General features: G+C 53.4%; 1 protein-coding gene across 7 annotated transcripts in view; it reads right to left on the bottom strand.

Moving 5' to 3' along the window:
* KCNT1 (potassium sodium-activated channel subfamily T member 1) overlaps positions 1 to 14,379 on the bottom strand; it is a 76,590-nt gene that overhangs the window by 60,565 nt on the left and 1,646 nt on the right. For 5 of the 7 annotated variants that reach the window (XM_027885891.1, XM_027885890.1, XM_027885888.1 and 2 more), the window contains exon 2: positions 2,935 to 3,114. In XM_027885891.1, the coding sequence (XP_027741692.1) occupies positions 2,935 to 3,114 (180 nt within the window). Of the gene's footprint in view, positions 1 to 2,934; positions 3,115 to 3,262; positions 3,504 to 3,670; positions 3,740 to 14,379 lie in introns of those variants that run through there. The other 2 variants (XM_027885893.1, XM_027885894.1) reach the window with 2 other exon arrangements.

A 14,379-nucleotide genomic window follows, 5' to 3' on the forward strand; every position in this document is an offset into this window, starting at 1 on the left:
AGATGGCACTGGAAGGAGCACTTCCCTGCTTGACAACTCTAGATTTGCTTGTCATTAGGCTTTTCTCTCTCTCCGTTCCACAAATCCATTTACCTCCCACATTCCCCTTCCAGTCGGTCGTTTCCTATTTGCTTCCTGGCCAATTTACCGCATCCTCCACACACCGTTCCCAGTGTTATTTCAACGCTCGTGTCACTCAGCCCACCTGCCAAAGAGCAAACCCTGCCTGGTTAGACTGACTGGCTTCATCTTTCCCCTTCTGAAAACAGGAGTAAATGAGGAGCAGCCTGTTTTACCCATTCCACCTCACACTGACTGATTAGTTCTTTCAGTTCCCGAGGTTATCTGGACACGCTCCCTCCTCCTGCCATACCACAGCTCTCTAATTATCTGCTTGTTCCAACAAGCTCTCATCTCCTCAAGCTCCAGCATTACCTCATTCCCTCAGCTCAGCCCAGTGTTGGTCTCCTCAGCATCCTCTCTGATGAGGAGGCACTAATTCATCTCTAACAGAGCATTTTTCATTCTCCAGAAGCAGCAAAACCTGCAGCCTCCCAACCTTTTAGTCCTGCTGACCCCAGAAACCTCCTCACTTTTATCATTCCAGAGTAGTTTTCAAAAGCAGATATTTGAGACACCGATGTTTTAGGCACTGCTTTTCTAAATAAATGAGATATTTAGTGTTCTGGGTGTTTTCCCCTCAGTGTTACATCTGTGAGTCCAATGAGCTCTGTTTGACCATTCCTAGTTCCCCACAGTGTTTCCACGGGGGAATTTTCCCCAGCACATCCCTGTAACAATGCACTTCAAAGCCCATCTCTGAGCTGCTTATCATTTACAAGCACAGCAAAGCTAAAAAGTCTTCCTGCTTTTCTCCTTCCTTCTGCTTTTCCCCTTTCTTTCTGCTGACCTAAATCAGCTCCTGATCCAGTTGGTTTGGAACAGGCTCATGCACTGGTCAGAATTGCTCCAGTGAGTTTGGTTCAGCCATAATGTTGTTTAATGTTATTAAAGGTGTTATTAATGACTTGGAGTGAAACTCAGGCCTAACTGCAACATTTCCCAATCCATCTCCAGCCCATCTCAGCTCCCAGGGAAGCCAAGAGGACTCCAGTGAGCAGCAAATGGGGGCTCACAGATTTGCATTCCCAAACACGCTGTGAAATTATCAATATTTTCGAGGCAAAGGGGGAATCAAACAACTCAAGAAAGCAGCACATGAAGCCACTGAAACGGAGATACCTTAAGAAATAGGGGTAATGAATTCTTGAGAAACAAGGCTAATGAATTAACAAAATAATCCAGAGTAGCTTCACATTGAAATTAAAGAGAGACTCTGAATCAGACACAAATCTAGATGAAAATGAAGGTTAAGGGGTGTAACCAGTGAAACACAGAAAGAACACAATCTGCAATTCCCAGCTTCTGTATTACAGATGCTTTCAAACACTTAAATGAAAACTATTAAATCTTCAAAGAGCCAAATGAGCCGTAGCATAACCGTCCTGAAATCCAGACATTTTCTGCAGCAGGAATTTCATATCAACCTCTCACTTTATATCGTAAAACTGTATTAATATTTAAGTGCCTCTTAAGAAAATCCGGGCTTTAAAACCTTCAGGATCACAGACTCGTTTTCGAGACAGGCCAATTTTATGCAGCTATAAAAGTTAGGAACACTTACACAGAACATTTGTAAATCCCACATTCATGTTCCAAAGCCAAAATCACTTTTTTCCCCCCACTTTCTTTTTTTTTTTTTTTTTTGGACGACACTGACACATATAAACAAAAAAAACAAATGAATTTGCCTTTTTTATAACAAGAATTACACCTCTCTCTGTTTGCATCACACAATTAATTGGTGGGAAGAGACAGCAATCTCTCTGACTCTCCATCAGCACTGCAGCTCCTGGGTATTTGTGATATGAACACACTTGAAAGAAGGTTCTTGTCCCTCCCCATTTAACTGCTCTGCCCACGGAATTCACCTGCCATTCATGGCATTCCTTCTGTTGTTCACTCAACCTGCTGGCCAGGCAGGAATAGCAGTCTTGGTGCTCGACACATTAACACCATTCCTCTGGTCAGCCCAAGAAAGGGAGAGTTGCACCACAACCCCAGCAGCTCTTTAGAGTTTCTCTGCTCCCATCAACATCCCCTGCTGCAAATTCAGCCTGGAGGAGCCCCCCCTCCTGAACAAATGGATGTTCTCAGCCCAAACTCTGCACATGGTAGAGTTCCCCCAGCCCCTCACCAGCTCCAGCCCATTCATCTCCCTGACACTGGTCCCTTTTCCTCCTTGCCAACCCCTTACGGGACTCCCGGACGACCTGCCCAGAATCCCCACACAGCTCAGCGTCGGCTGGCCCAGCACACCCACAACCACCACTGCCCAGCAGCTCCAGCACATCCCACCCTCCTGGAGCACCCACACGTTTCCGAGGCACCCCTGCCCTCCATCCCCTTCACATCCCCGTGCCCTTCTCCCGGGCATGTTCCTGCCACCATCTCCCAACTCCCGCAGGCTCCAGATACCCCCGTAACCCCAGAGCCTCCCCTCCCGCAGCGCGGCCGCCCCGGCCCCGCGCTCAGCACCGCGGAGAGCTCCGCACCGGGCGGGGTCCGGCTGTGCCCGCGGCAGCAGCACCGCGGACAGCTCCGGATCATCAGCACCGCGGACAGCTCCGGATCATCAGCACCGCGGACAGCTCCGGGTCAGCAGCACCGCGGACAGCTCCGGGTCAGCAGCACCGCGGACAGCTCCGGATCCGCCGCCCCGGAGCGAGGCGGGGTCCCGGCTGAGTGTCCCCACCCCAGGTGTGTCCCCCCATCCCAGGTATGTGTCCCTATCCCCGTCCCCATCCCCGGGCCAGTGCGTGTCCCCAGGCCGTGCCTCCCTCCTGCTCCGTCCCCGCGCTGCGCGCCCCGAACCTGTCGTCGCTCTGGAAGGACTGGTCCCCCAGCAGCAGATCTCGGAAGCGGTACCGGGGCGGCAGGGGCAGCACCTCGGACTCCAGCTCCGTCATCTTCAGGGCGGCGATGTCCAGAATGACCCCGCTCTTGCGGCTCCCGCCGCCGTCCCCGCCGCCGCAGCCGCCGGGCGACGAGAGCCTGCGGGAGACAAGGGGGTAGCGGTAGGTGGGGGGGCGAGGGGGTAGCCCTGCCCTGCCCTGCCCGCCCCCGCCGCCCGCCCCGGCACCTCCTCCGGGGCCGGCCCTGCGCCTCCCGCACCGCGTCCCGCACCGCCGGCCACGATTACATTGCGGGGCAGGCGGCCGTGCCCCCCCTGCAGAGCGCTCCCCCCGGGGGCATTGGGGGGTCGGGGCTCAGCCCGGGGGCCGGCGGGGCGGGCAGGGCGCGGAGCGCGGTCCCGCGGAGCGCCCCGCGGGGCAGCACCGGGCACAGGACATTTGCTGCTCGGCAGGCGAGCGACGGAGAGCAAGAGGAGCCAATGGAACAGCCCAACCGCCTGCTGGCAAGATAATCTACAGCTGCCAGCCGAGCCCGGATCCACCCCCAGCCTCCCCCCGCGACGAAAAGTAGGGATGGGAGGCGGACGAGGCGATGGCTCCACAGCCCTGCTGGAAGCAGAAGCACAACCTCCTCCCTGGACTGCTGGCACTTAAATCATCCCAACAACCCCAGGATTAAATGAGAAACCACGAACACTGATGAGTCAGTTGTCTGTCCAGCTGCCAAGTGCCGTGGCCAGGAGAATCTGTCACCCATCCCTCGGCTACCCGTGCCTCCACTCCAGGGATGGGGGATCGCTGGGAGAGACCCCAAGGTGGTGGCTCAGAGACAGCTCTGCCTGGCACACACAAAGGTGATGGACCTCAATCAGCTCTCAGTCTGTCATTTCAGGGGGTTAAAGGCTTTCTTTGGTCTCCTGTTTCAAACCCCCTCTACCAACCAGAACACGGGGACAACAGTTCTGCCCGTGTCGGTTTGAGTCAGGAATTACAGCAGGTTGGGGTTCAGCTGAAATTCCCCTTCACAGAATCCCAAGGTGACAAAGCCACTCAGTGCTGTGAAGCCAGAGCACAGTCACACAGGGCAGGATCACAGCTCCTGATCCTTTCTGCCCTGGCCTCATGGGTGAAATTCATCCACGCCACGACAGGAACATCAAATTCCCAGCCCCTCTGTGGAAAGTGGGGAGCTCGGGGATTGCTTGGGAAGAGGAGATGTGGTGCCTCTGCAGTGAGCTGGTTCTCTGCCCACCACATGGAATTTCGGGGTGTGAGGCAGCAAAAGAGCTGCAAGGCCCCAGCTCCTGCCTGTTCCGTTTCCAAGGGTCTCAGCCAAACCTTTCCCAACCCATTCCAACCAAATTCCCACAGCTTTGCCTCCCAAGGCAGCACAGCTCCTGCCAGCCGGATGCTGAGCTGAGCAGCCGTGGAGGGGCTCGCTGCTGGGTTGCAGGGATGGCATCTGAGGCTCCTCACATCATCTTCTCCCTCCAACAACTCCAAGCCCTGCAAACCAAGCTCCCAGCTGACCAGATTCCAAAGCCCTGCTCAGCTGGGTTTCCGGAAGAGCAATCAGCATGCAAAAATTTCTGCTGAACGCGGCCCCACAAGGCAAAACCCAGCTCGCTCTCAGCGCTTCAGATGATTCTCACTGATGTTATTTGCCACTTCATTCCGTCCCCCCAGAGCCTTTCAGCTCCTTTTTGCTGCAGCCAAGGCTCTGTGCTGACTGATGCATCTGTGCAGGGCCTGGGGCATCAGGGAGGTTATTCCATGCTATTCATTGATCCAAAACTTGGGCTCTAAGATAAATCAAGCCAAGCCCCTGTCAGCTCAAGCACTCCCTCTGGATTAAGTGATATAAACACCAAAGTCTGCTGACTATCTCCAGCTCACATTTGCAAAGGAGGATCTGACATTAGGCACACACAGACAGAAGCCACAATTAAGTCTTTCCTCTTGGAGTTTTAGCTGTGATAAATTAGGCCAGAAGCACACTGTTTCTAGGCCACCTCCACGAAATTCTAGCCCAGCCGTGGTTTCTTATTGCCCTGAGGCCAGGGCAGCATCCTAAAACTGGAATTTCAGGGGGAGAAAAAGTAGATTTTAAAAATCATCCTCCCTCTTATTAAAATCAGACTTTTAAGTGGGGAGCCAGGGGCCTGACTCCAAATGTGGGCAATTATAATTGTGTCTGAAGGAGGTTGTCACACCCAGTGATCTCCATTTGATTCTGAAGTGCCTGCTCAGAGGAGCAGGTTGTTTCCTTTCCTGCACAGCCACGGACACACTGACTGCCATGTGGAAAGGGCACCTTTCCACCCTGCCTGACACTCCACAGCTCCCACTGGGTGTCCAGGCAGGCAGGTCCACGTCATCCTGCACCCACAGGGAGCTGTGGATGCCCACAGCTCTCCCCAGCCACCCCCTGGGATACCAAACACTCCTGGGTGTGGTTTTTTTTTTTTCTTTTAAACTCCACGTGATTCTTTTCCAGATCAATGAACTCATCTCTCTTGGCCTCAGACCCCGTGTCAGATTCAAGAAACGAAGCAAATATTTACCACTGTCCTTTATTAGCATTTAGAAACTGTAGTAAAATCCAATTCTATTGGTATCTCTGGAAACACAAGTCTCTGCTATCTGCATCTGAGTTTCTTCTCCCATTGGCAGCAGCAGCAGCCACATTTTTAATGTACTTTCACTTATTCTCGCATACAAAATCATTCAGAATTTTAAAATTTTGGCACATTTGTTCATTCTGGGTGAAGCTTGGCTAAGACAAATGCTGCATTCCCTTATTTAAGATGTCTTTATCACTTCCACTGTGGCTCTGAGATATGCTGCACATCAGAGTCTTTGCAAAAGTGCTCCTGCACCTCACACGGGTCTCCTGACATCAGCACAGGGGATTTACAACCACCCAAACACAGGGTAACCCTGAGCTCCAGAAACGCCCCAGCAACCTGGCTACTTCTCCAACGCTGTAGCGGTATAAAATAAAAAATTCATGAACAAGCTCACTTATTGCACAGTCTTCAAATACTACTGAAATTTAAAATAAATAAATAAATAAATAAAAAATCCTGAAGTCGTTTATAGCTAAATACAGAACTGCAGCTTTATTTTTATCACCCCTTTCCTTCCTTCCTCCACTAAAAAAGCACGCTCTGATCAGCATATGGGAACCTCACCACTCTTTCCCACTTTTCTCGCCACGACACCGTCTCTCCCCCAGCTTGGCCAACTCCCCAGCACGCAGGGAGGAGACACCCCACTGCTCAGCCTCTTGGGAACACGGGAACTGGGATCCCACTGGATCTCTCCTCCCGTGGAACTGGGATCCCACTGGCTCTCTCCTCCCACCAAGCTGCAGGCAGAGCAGCCACCACCCCGCTTTGGCAAACACAGCACCACCCAAGAGGCAGCTTTGCCTCAGAGGAAAGTCCCCAAGGCTGGCAGCTTGTTCTAATGTACTTTAGGACTATTGTTGTTATTATTTTGGACTGCACATGTCAAGGAAGAGGAAGGACAAAGCCCAAGTTCCTCTTCTCCTTTCCTGCACGCCACAAAAGCCGCAGAGCATCTTCCTGCTTCCCACCACAACCCAACCCCAAACCACCCAGGGTCATCACACATTCCAAACTGTTCTGGTACCCACAGGAGGTAACTGCCCACACCTGCCAGGCACCATCAGGAGCTCCAAAGCTCTCAGTGACACCCCTTACTGAAGGCCCTCCCAGAAATGCTCTTCCTCTCCCCTCCTTCTGAGGGTCGGGGCGTGCAAACAGAACAAATGAACCCACTTCTGGGGCAAGTTCTTGCCTGACTTACAGTCCAAACCCCTCCTCTCCCACTCCAAGCTGTAAAAAGCCAGAAGCACGAGGTCCTGCTGGTAGCCATCTGTTCTAACTCCATCCTTTCCCCAGGAGGATGGCCAGGGAGTCTGGATGTGCAGCCAGGAAAGCAAGTACCCCGTGTCCAATATCAACATCCCCCCCACCCCCACCCCAGGCAAAGGCGCTTTTCCTCGAGCTCTGGTACCCAGCACACAGCACAACACCACAGCCAGCTGCTGCTGGGCCTCCTGTCCCCTCCCATGGGATGGAAAAGGACCAGCCCTGGCTGAAGAAAGGGTGGAATAACAATCAGACACGGGGAATGACCTTCCTCTCGCTGTTGGCAGCGACACAATCTGCTGTCAGAGCAGAACGCAGCCTTTTGGGCAACAAACAGGCACTGGTGAGGCAGGAGCCTCCCAAATGTGGGGTGATGGTGTCCAGATTGCTCTCAAGGGATGGGATGCTCCTCCAGAGGGTTCTTGGAGCCAGGCTGCCCCAGGACACCAAGGACAGTGCCACGTCCTCCCCTCCCTGCCACAGAGTCCCACCCGAGCCTGGCCCTGCCTCCTGACCCATCCTTGCCAACCTCAGCTGCCACCAGGCTCTCAGAGCCTCTCCAGGGAGCCAAGCCATACAGGAAATTCTGCCCTTTCCTTTTCTACACTTATTTAAATATATACAATCATCCTGTGTTTGTTTCTCCTCCCACAGCTCTTATGGTTACCAGGTTACAGTTGTTCTCCCCTCTCTTTTCGATTTTGGTGTGGTTTTTTGGTTGTTTTTTTTTTCTCCTCTGAGTTTAAAGTGCTCCAAGGGATGTGAGCAGGCCCATTGTAACACTATTTCCAGCTACTCTGAGCAGCTTTGGCCCAAGTCACCTTTTGTGGGTCCAACAGCTGCAAAACATACATAAATATAAAGACACACACACATATATAAATATATACACACTATATATATAAATAAATATACACACACAATATATATATATATAAAAATCTACACACACAATATATATTTATAAATATACACACACAATACATGGAGGGCTCAGTTCTCCCAGACAAAACTCCTGCAACCAAATCTGCCCCTCCCCGGTCGGACTTGTCCATGTCAGGAGCTGCTGTTGCTCCAAAACTTCTCCAGGACTGCCAAGCCCTGTGACAAATCCACCCATGGCTTGGCTTTCAATGAGCACAGGCAATTTAACACCGCAGGCCCCGCAGAAAAATTAGCATTTTGTGTATTTCACGTGGAAAATGAACAGGAAGAGTGAGTCAGTGCAAAGCTCCACGAGCCTTTCCCCTGCTGGCAAATGCTATTTTTCCAGAAGATAAAAGCAGAAATTGTACCTTTCCAGGTCCAGAGCTGGTTTTTGTTATTAGACAACCCCATATTAGCAATTCAACCCCACGTCTCCCCGTTCCCTTCTGGCCTGATGCACATGAGTGCTTTGTGTGCCAAGGTAAAAGCTCAGGGAAGGCAGAGCCCCACTGAGAAGCCTTTTCACCCTTCTCTCATCCCACAGCAGCACATGGAGCACACCAGTGGCACAGGCAGTTTGGTTCCCCCCCAGTTTTCCAAGCCAAGGGGAAGGGATCCAGCAGGAGTGAGCCACAGCCATCCCCTTTCCTCCAAAGCACCCTGTCTGGAGGGCCTGGCAGTGCTGAGAGGGTCCCAGCAGAAGCAAAGGCAAAGCAGCCATGCTGATGTCTCTGGTGACTGCAGAGCCCAGATAACACTGGAGAAACGAGGAGAGAAAGCACATCCTACACACCCGTGGTTCTTGGCAGGTGAGGGGACCAGCTCCCACTCCTCAAGCCTGGGCTGGGGGCCTCATCATCTTTTCTTGGCAATCCTAACTGGTGCCAAAAAGAAAAAGCAGCCTGGAGTAGTGGGAGGTCTGGTGGAACCAACCTGAGCCACCAGGTCTATGGGAGGTGTTCCTGCTGAGCCACGGGGTTGGAACTGGATGATCTTAGAGGTCCCTTAAAACCCAAACCATTCTGTGATTCTGTGATCTGCAACCGGTCCATTCTGTCGTGTAAATATGCAAATAGAATGCAAATTAGCTCAGGTGATCACTCACAGCACAACACACCGAGCCCTGCTTCCCTACAGCCACAGCTCCGCTCCCCATCCCAACGTCTTTGGGAAAGGTCTCCGAGGGTCCCACTCCCACCACCTCACCCCTGAACGGCCTCAGAGGAAGGGACAGACCCAAACCAGGCTCGCCCTGCCGAGCCAAGGTCACCAGCCCTGCTGGGAAACTCCTGACTCAGCCATCTCCAGGGCTATTTACGGCCTGACACGTGAGGCTGCGTCTCGGCTGTCGGAGCTCTGTGCCGAGGGAGGAGCGGATTTCCCGGAGCACCCGCTCCTTTCCCAGCAGGGACATCGCCCGCTCTTGCCTGTCACAGCCGGTGAGGTGGCCTGGGAGCACATGCCAGCTCATCTAAAAGCAGAATCAACCCCAGGGCCCAAGGAGTGAAGCAGCCAGGACTGACACTGCTGGAGAACTCATCCCTCGTGATTTCCCCGGAGAAATCATCCCCTCAGAGCGAGACCCTGCCAATCCCCTGGGGATTTTGGGGGCTGTGCACTCCAGACTCCCCAGGGAAACCACCCAGCCCTTAATGACAGGGATAACGCCAGGCTCGTGATTCATGCCACCCAACCGTGAAAAACCTCAAACCTAAACAGATTATTATGGTAAAAAGAGAGCAATTCCCTTGTCACAGCCTCCAGCTCTGCTCCTGGAGCCAACAGCCAACCCTCTACCATCACCTGCTTGAGGAGGGCAACACAATTCCTGCAGGCAACACAGCCAGCCTCCACCCCTCACTCACAGACAGGAGGTCCTGCCCAGCCTCATCCTCAGCTGTGCCACGGATTCCTGCTGCTCCAGCTGCTGGGATCAGCAGGAACACCAGGAAGCCAAGTTACAGCTCTCCCACGAGGATTTGGTTCAGCCTCCACAAATCCCAGCACTCCATCACAGCCAGTGCACTCTCGTGCAGGTCCCAGCAGTCCTCCTTCCTCCAGCCCAGGAGACAGGAAACCTCACCTCCCCTAAAAACAAGCCTTACAAATCCTTTGCCCTTTTGCCATTGCCCAATCTGGCTTTTCCTGGCACTTCCGCTCCCAGGTGGAGCTTTCCTGGGACCAGTGTCCCCCTCTCCATTTTGGAAAGCAGTCCAACCCCTCATCTCGGCAGGGGACCAGCTGTCCTGACCAGCAGGGCAAAACTATCTGCTCCCAGCTCTTGGGATGAGCAAGGAGATGCTCTCGAGGCAGAGCTCGTTGCTATCCCCAATCACCCTCCTCAGGAGTGATTCTGATATCCCACAGGACACAAATCCTCCCCCTCAGCCCAAGCTGTTATATCCTGTACCACATTTGTCAGTGCCCAGTAGCTCCCAGGCTCACATGAAAAAAATAATAATAATAATTAAAAAAAAAGGGTTTCAAGAAAGTGCTAATCCTTGCCAAAAAACCGCTGGGAAAATCCTCCCTGCCACAGCCCCAGGCTGCTCCAAGCAGGGAGGGATGGACCATGGAAAAGAAACTTCTCCCCACTCCAGACCCCTCCCTGCAGAACAGTCCCTGATGATGCTGAAAGCAGAAAATAATAGAGGGGGCGTGGGAGGAGGAAGAGTCTTTTCACACTGCTCGAAAATACAAAGTCTTCCAGAAACAAAGCCCGAGAGGGGGGTTTGTCAGCAGGTTTGTCAGCACACCTGCCAGGCCAGGGTGTGATGGGACAGACAGGGAGGCGCCTGCTGGAGCAGGAGACGGGAGACAAACAGAAGGGGAACATTGAAGCAAACACCTGGGGAGTCCCACAAGGTTCTCAGCTATTCCACGGCTTCAGGAGGGATGGGGATGACTGCAAATCACCCAGGATTGGGCAAACTGGAGCCAGACTGCAAACAGCTGCAGGAGGACCTCGTGCCACTGAGAGACCTGATGGTAAAATGTCAGAGGAAAATTAGCATCGATAAATGCCAACTGATCCAACGGGAGAGGGGGGAAATCACCTTCCTGCACAGGCACCAGGAGGTCTGCAAATTAGCAGCCAGAAAAAGAGCCAGACTCACAGATAATGCCACAAAGCCAACAGCTGCAGTGGTGGGCAAACCCCAAAATGTTGGGGGGAGCTTTTATACAGCACGGGGTCCCAGACACTCCTGGTTTCCCTCTTCAGAGAGGATGCAGCACAGAAAAGGGCACCAGAGACAGCTACAGACTGTAAAGTGGTTTGTACAGGGAAAGGCCCAACAGATCAGGAGGAGTCTTAAGCCTGGAAAGAGATGTGATGAAAGGCAGATGAAACTCAGAGCAGAGGACCAGGGAGCAAACACATCACAGGAGCTGCAGGAGCCCAGGGAGATCACAGGGAAAGCAGCATGTTGTGCCACAGAGCAGCTGCATCAAAGGAGTCACAGCCTCTTGTGGAGGCAGAAAGTACCAACAGGTTCCAGAGGGAGCAGGTGAATCCCAGGGCATCCATCCAGGTGGTCAAAGCACAGCCCCTGGGTACAACCTCCACGACAGGCTGCAGCAGCACAGCCCTGGGAAGGACCTTCCACTATCCCAGGCTGCTCCAAGCCCTCCCAACCCAGCCTTGGACACTTCCAGGGATCCAGGGGCAGCCACAGCTTCTCTGGGCAACCTGTGCCAGGGCCTGCCCACCCTCCCAGCCGAGAATTTCTTCCCAATACCTGATTTAACCTTCCCTCTCGCAGCTCCCGTCACCAGCCCCTTTGGAAGGACACCGGGCCAGAGGCACCTGAGCTCAGCCACGGCCTGGTTTTATTCACGAGAAGGATGAATGAGATGTCCCACACTCCAGCCCAGCCTGGCAGGGATGCAAGAGCAACCTTCACAGGCTCCAAAACAAATTGCGTGCAGAGCTCGGGAACCAGGCGTGGGGGTCAGGGAGAGGTCGCCGGAGGAGAACGGGGAGGATTCAAATCGAGGCTGTAAATATTTTTGCAGAGCAGAAAAGAGCCCTGAGCACAGGCAATGACCTATTTTGCTGTTCCCCAGCAAAGGGTGACCTCAGCGAAGGAGAACACTCGGCTCATGAAGGGTCCTTTGTTAAACTTGGTTTTGGGGGGGGGTCCCAAAATACTCCTCCCACCGACCCAGGTGTGTTGGCAGGTGCTCTCCTGGAGCATTCCAGAGCCACACGCTCCCCTTTCCTAACTGTCTGAGGAAAACAAGAGCAGAATTCCTTCTTTTCTCTGCTACATAAACACTCTGAAAACACAGGGTGTTTGGCCCTGCAGTTTTTATGGCTCCCCACTGCAATTTCTCCCGGAACAGCAGGGCCAGGATCCCCACGGGCAGCCAAAGCAACAGTTGCTGCAATCCGCAAGGTTGACTTTTTGGAAGCTGATAAACGTCCAAGCCAGTTCTCTTGCCTGGAGGAACTGGTTATTAATTAGCTACACAGCCTGGTTCGGTGCAAGCTCTGCCAAAGAATCATCTTGATATTCATTTCCAGAAAATGGAAAACTTAAGAGACAACAACAGGCTGTCACTGCAGGGACCATCCTGGTGCTAAACTGAGACAGTTCCTTGGATCCATCTAAGGATTAGCAGGACAAGCCATGGGAGAGCCATCCCAGCCCTGGATCAGTGCTCACACTTAACCAATGCTTTTTCCTTTCCTTCTGCCTTTGACCAGAAGGTGCCTACGGGCATTTTTAATCCTTCCGCCACTGCTCCAAAATCTGCCTGTTGATTTTTAGGGCCAAAAGACCTTTTCTGGTTGCCCAGCCAGGTGGGACTGAGGACAGACCCCACCCCTGTCAAACCCAGCTGGCATTCCAAAGGCACATCCCGAGCTCCCAGGCCAGCAGCGCTCAGGGGTTGTTTACAGATGTGGCTCACAGATGTTTACACACACATCTCCACACTCAGGCAACCAAGATGGAATTTCCCTTTAGCAGCTTCTCAGACGCCTCTAGATTTGCTGAGGGAGGGGATATATCGAGGCTTCCACTTATTTCAGCCCAGCTGAAGGTTCACTGAGCGTGTTCTACACCTTTGCTGCTCGGATACCTCCTGGTTTCCACACCCCTCACACACCCCCCTGGTGTCAGCCCCCAACCTCAGCTCCAGAGCAGCTGGGATCCATCTCCCCTCCTCATCCCGCTCCTAATCCCAAAGCACAGGGGATAAACAACCTCCCAGAGCCCGAGCTGAGCGGAGCAGCCCCCACAGAGCTTTCAGAAACGTTCACAACAGACACGAGAAAAGCCACATACGTGTAAGTCCAGCACGTGATCCCACCGAGCAGCCGCTCCAGGCAGCTCCCTGCTCCCCTCTTCTCCCTCTCTATCCAGCCATGGCAGCGGGAGGCAATCCAGGGAAAAGCCAAAAGCTCCTCCGGGCCCGGCCCTGCCTCTCCCGCCGGCCCCCCGGGCTCGTGCCGGGTATTTTTGGGTGAGTCCTTCCATCTGGCCGCTCCTCCATCGCGGCCGGTGCCCAGAGTGCCCTTACATGGGCAAGGCAAAGGAAATCCTACGTTCTCCTAAGTGACAGCCCAGCTCCTTGTACAAACATTTACCCAGATTTCCCATGAGGCAGGAAAGTAAAAATTAGGCTATTTGTACCCCTCTGGGTGCCAGAAATGTGTATTTACTCTCCAAACATACTTTCAAGTGCCTTTACAGTTAACCCCTTGCTTTCCACCTGGAAGGGACTTTCAGGACCGTTGTCCCCTTAGGAAGAGAGCCAGGAGGAAGCTCACAGATGTTTACACACACACATCTCCACGCTCAGGCAACCGAGAACATGGAATTTCTCTTGAACAGCTTTTCAGACACCTCTAGATTTGCCGAGGGAGGGGATAATCGAGGCTTCCATTTATGTCAGCCCAGCTGAAGTCCCCTGAACATTCAGCAGAAGGTTCAGGGAACTCGTTCTACGTCTCTGTTGCTCGGAGATGGTCTGGTTTTCACATCCTTCACCCACACCTCTGGTGACAGGGCTGCTCGTCTGCCATCACACCCACAGCTGTGCCTGGGAGCGCAGGGAGGAGGCAAAACAAGGAGACACGCTCGGGCTCCTGAGCCCTGATCTGCCCCGGGGATTGTGCCCCTGTCAGACACAAACCCCACAGCCCACACCAAGCCCACAGCCCACACCAAGCCCACAGCCCACACCAAGCCCTCTCGAGGTGAAACCCGGGGGCAACCAGGCAGAGGCCGAGCAACAGCAGGTTGTTACGTGTGGGTGATGACACTGACGTGCCCCCCCAGTGCGAGCTGTAGAAGAGGAAGCCGAGCAGCAGATTAGCCCAGGGGGCCCCTGGGATCGTCTAATGGGGGAGATGGTGATTATTGCTCTGCCCTGTCTCTTTAGCCCCTTTTACAATCATTTTCTGCTCCTTCCTCAGCTGAACAGCTCTGAAAAAGTACATTAGAGACCAGGCTGCTCTGAGCTGGAGCTGGGGAAACGCTGAGCCCCGAGGGCTCCAACCAGCTTGTTTAATATCTCCAGAAGGGCAGCAAAGGGCCAGACACAGGGCAGGCAAGACAAGCCACGGA

The sequence above is a fragment of the Empidonax traillii genome, unplaced genomic scaffold, assembly GCF_003031625.1.
Source record: "Empidonax traillii isolate 1590-97213 ecotype Southwest subspecies unplaced genomic scaffold, ASM303162v1 scaffold174:size915687, whole genome shotgun sequence".
Taxonomy (NCBI): Eukaryota; Metazoa; Chordata; class Aves; order Passeriformes; family Tyrannidae; genus Empidonax; species Empidonax traillii.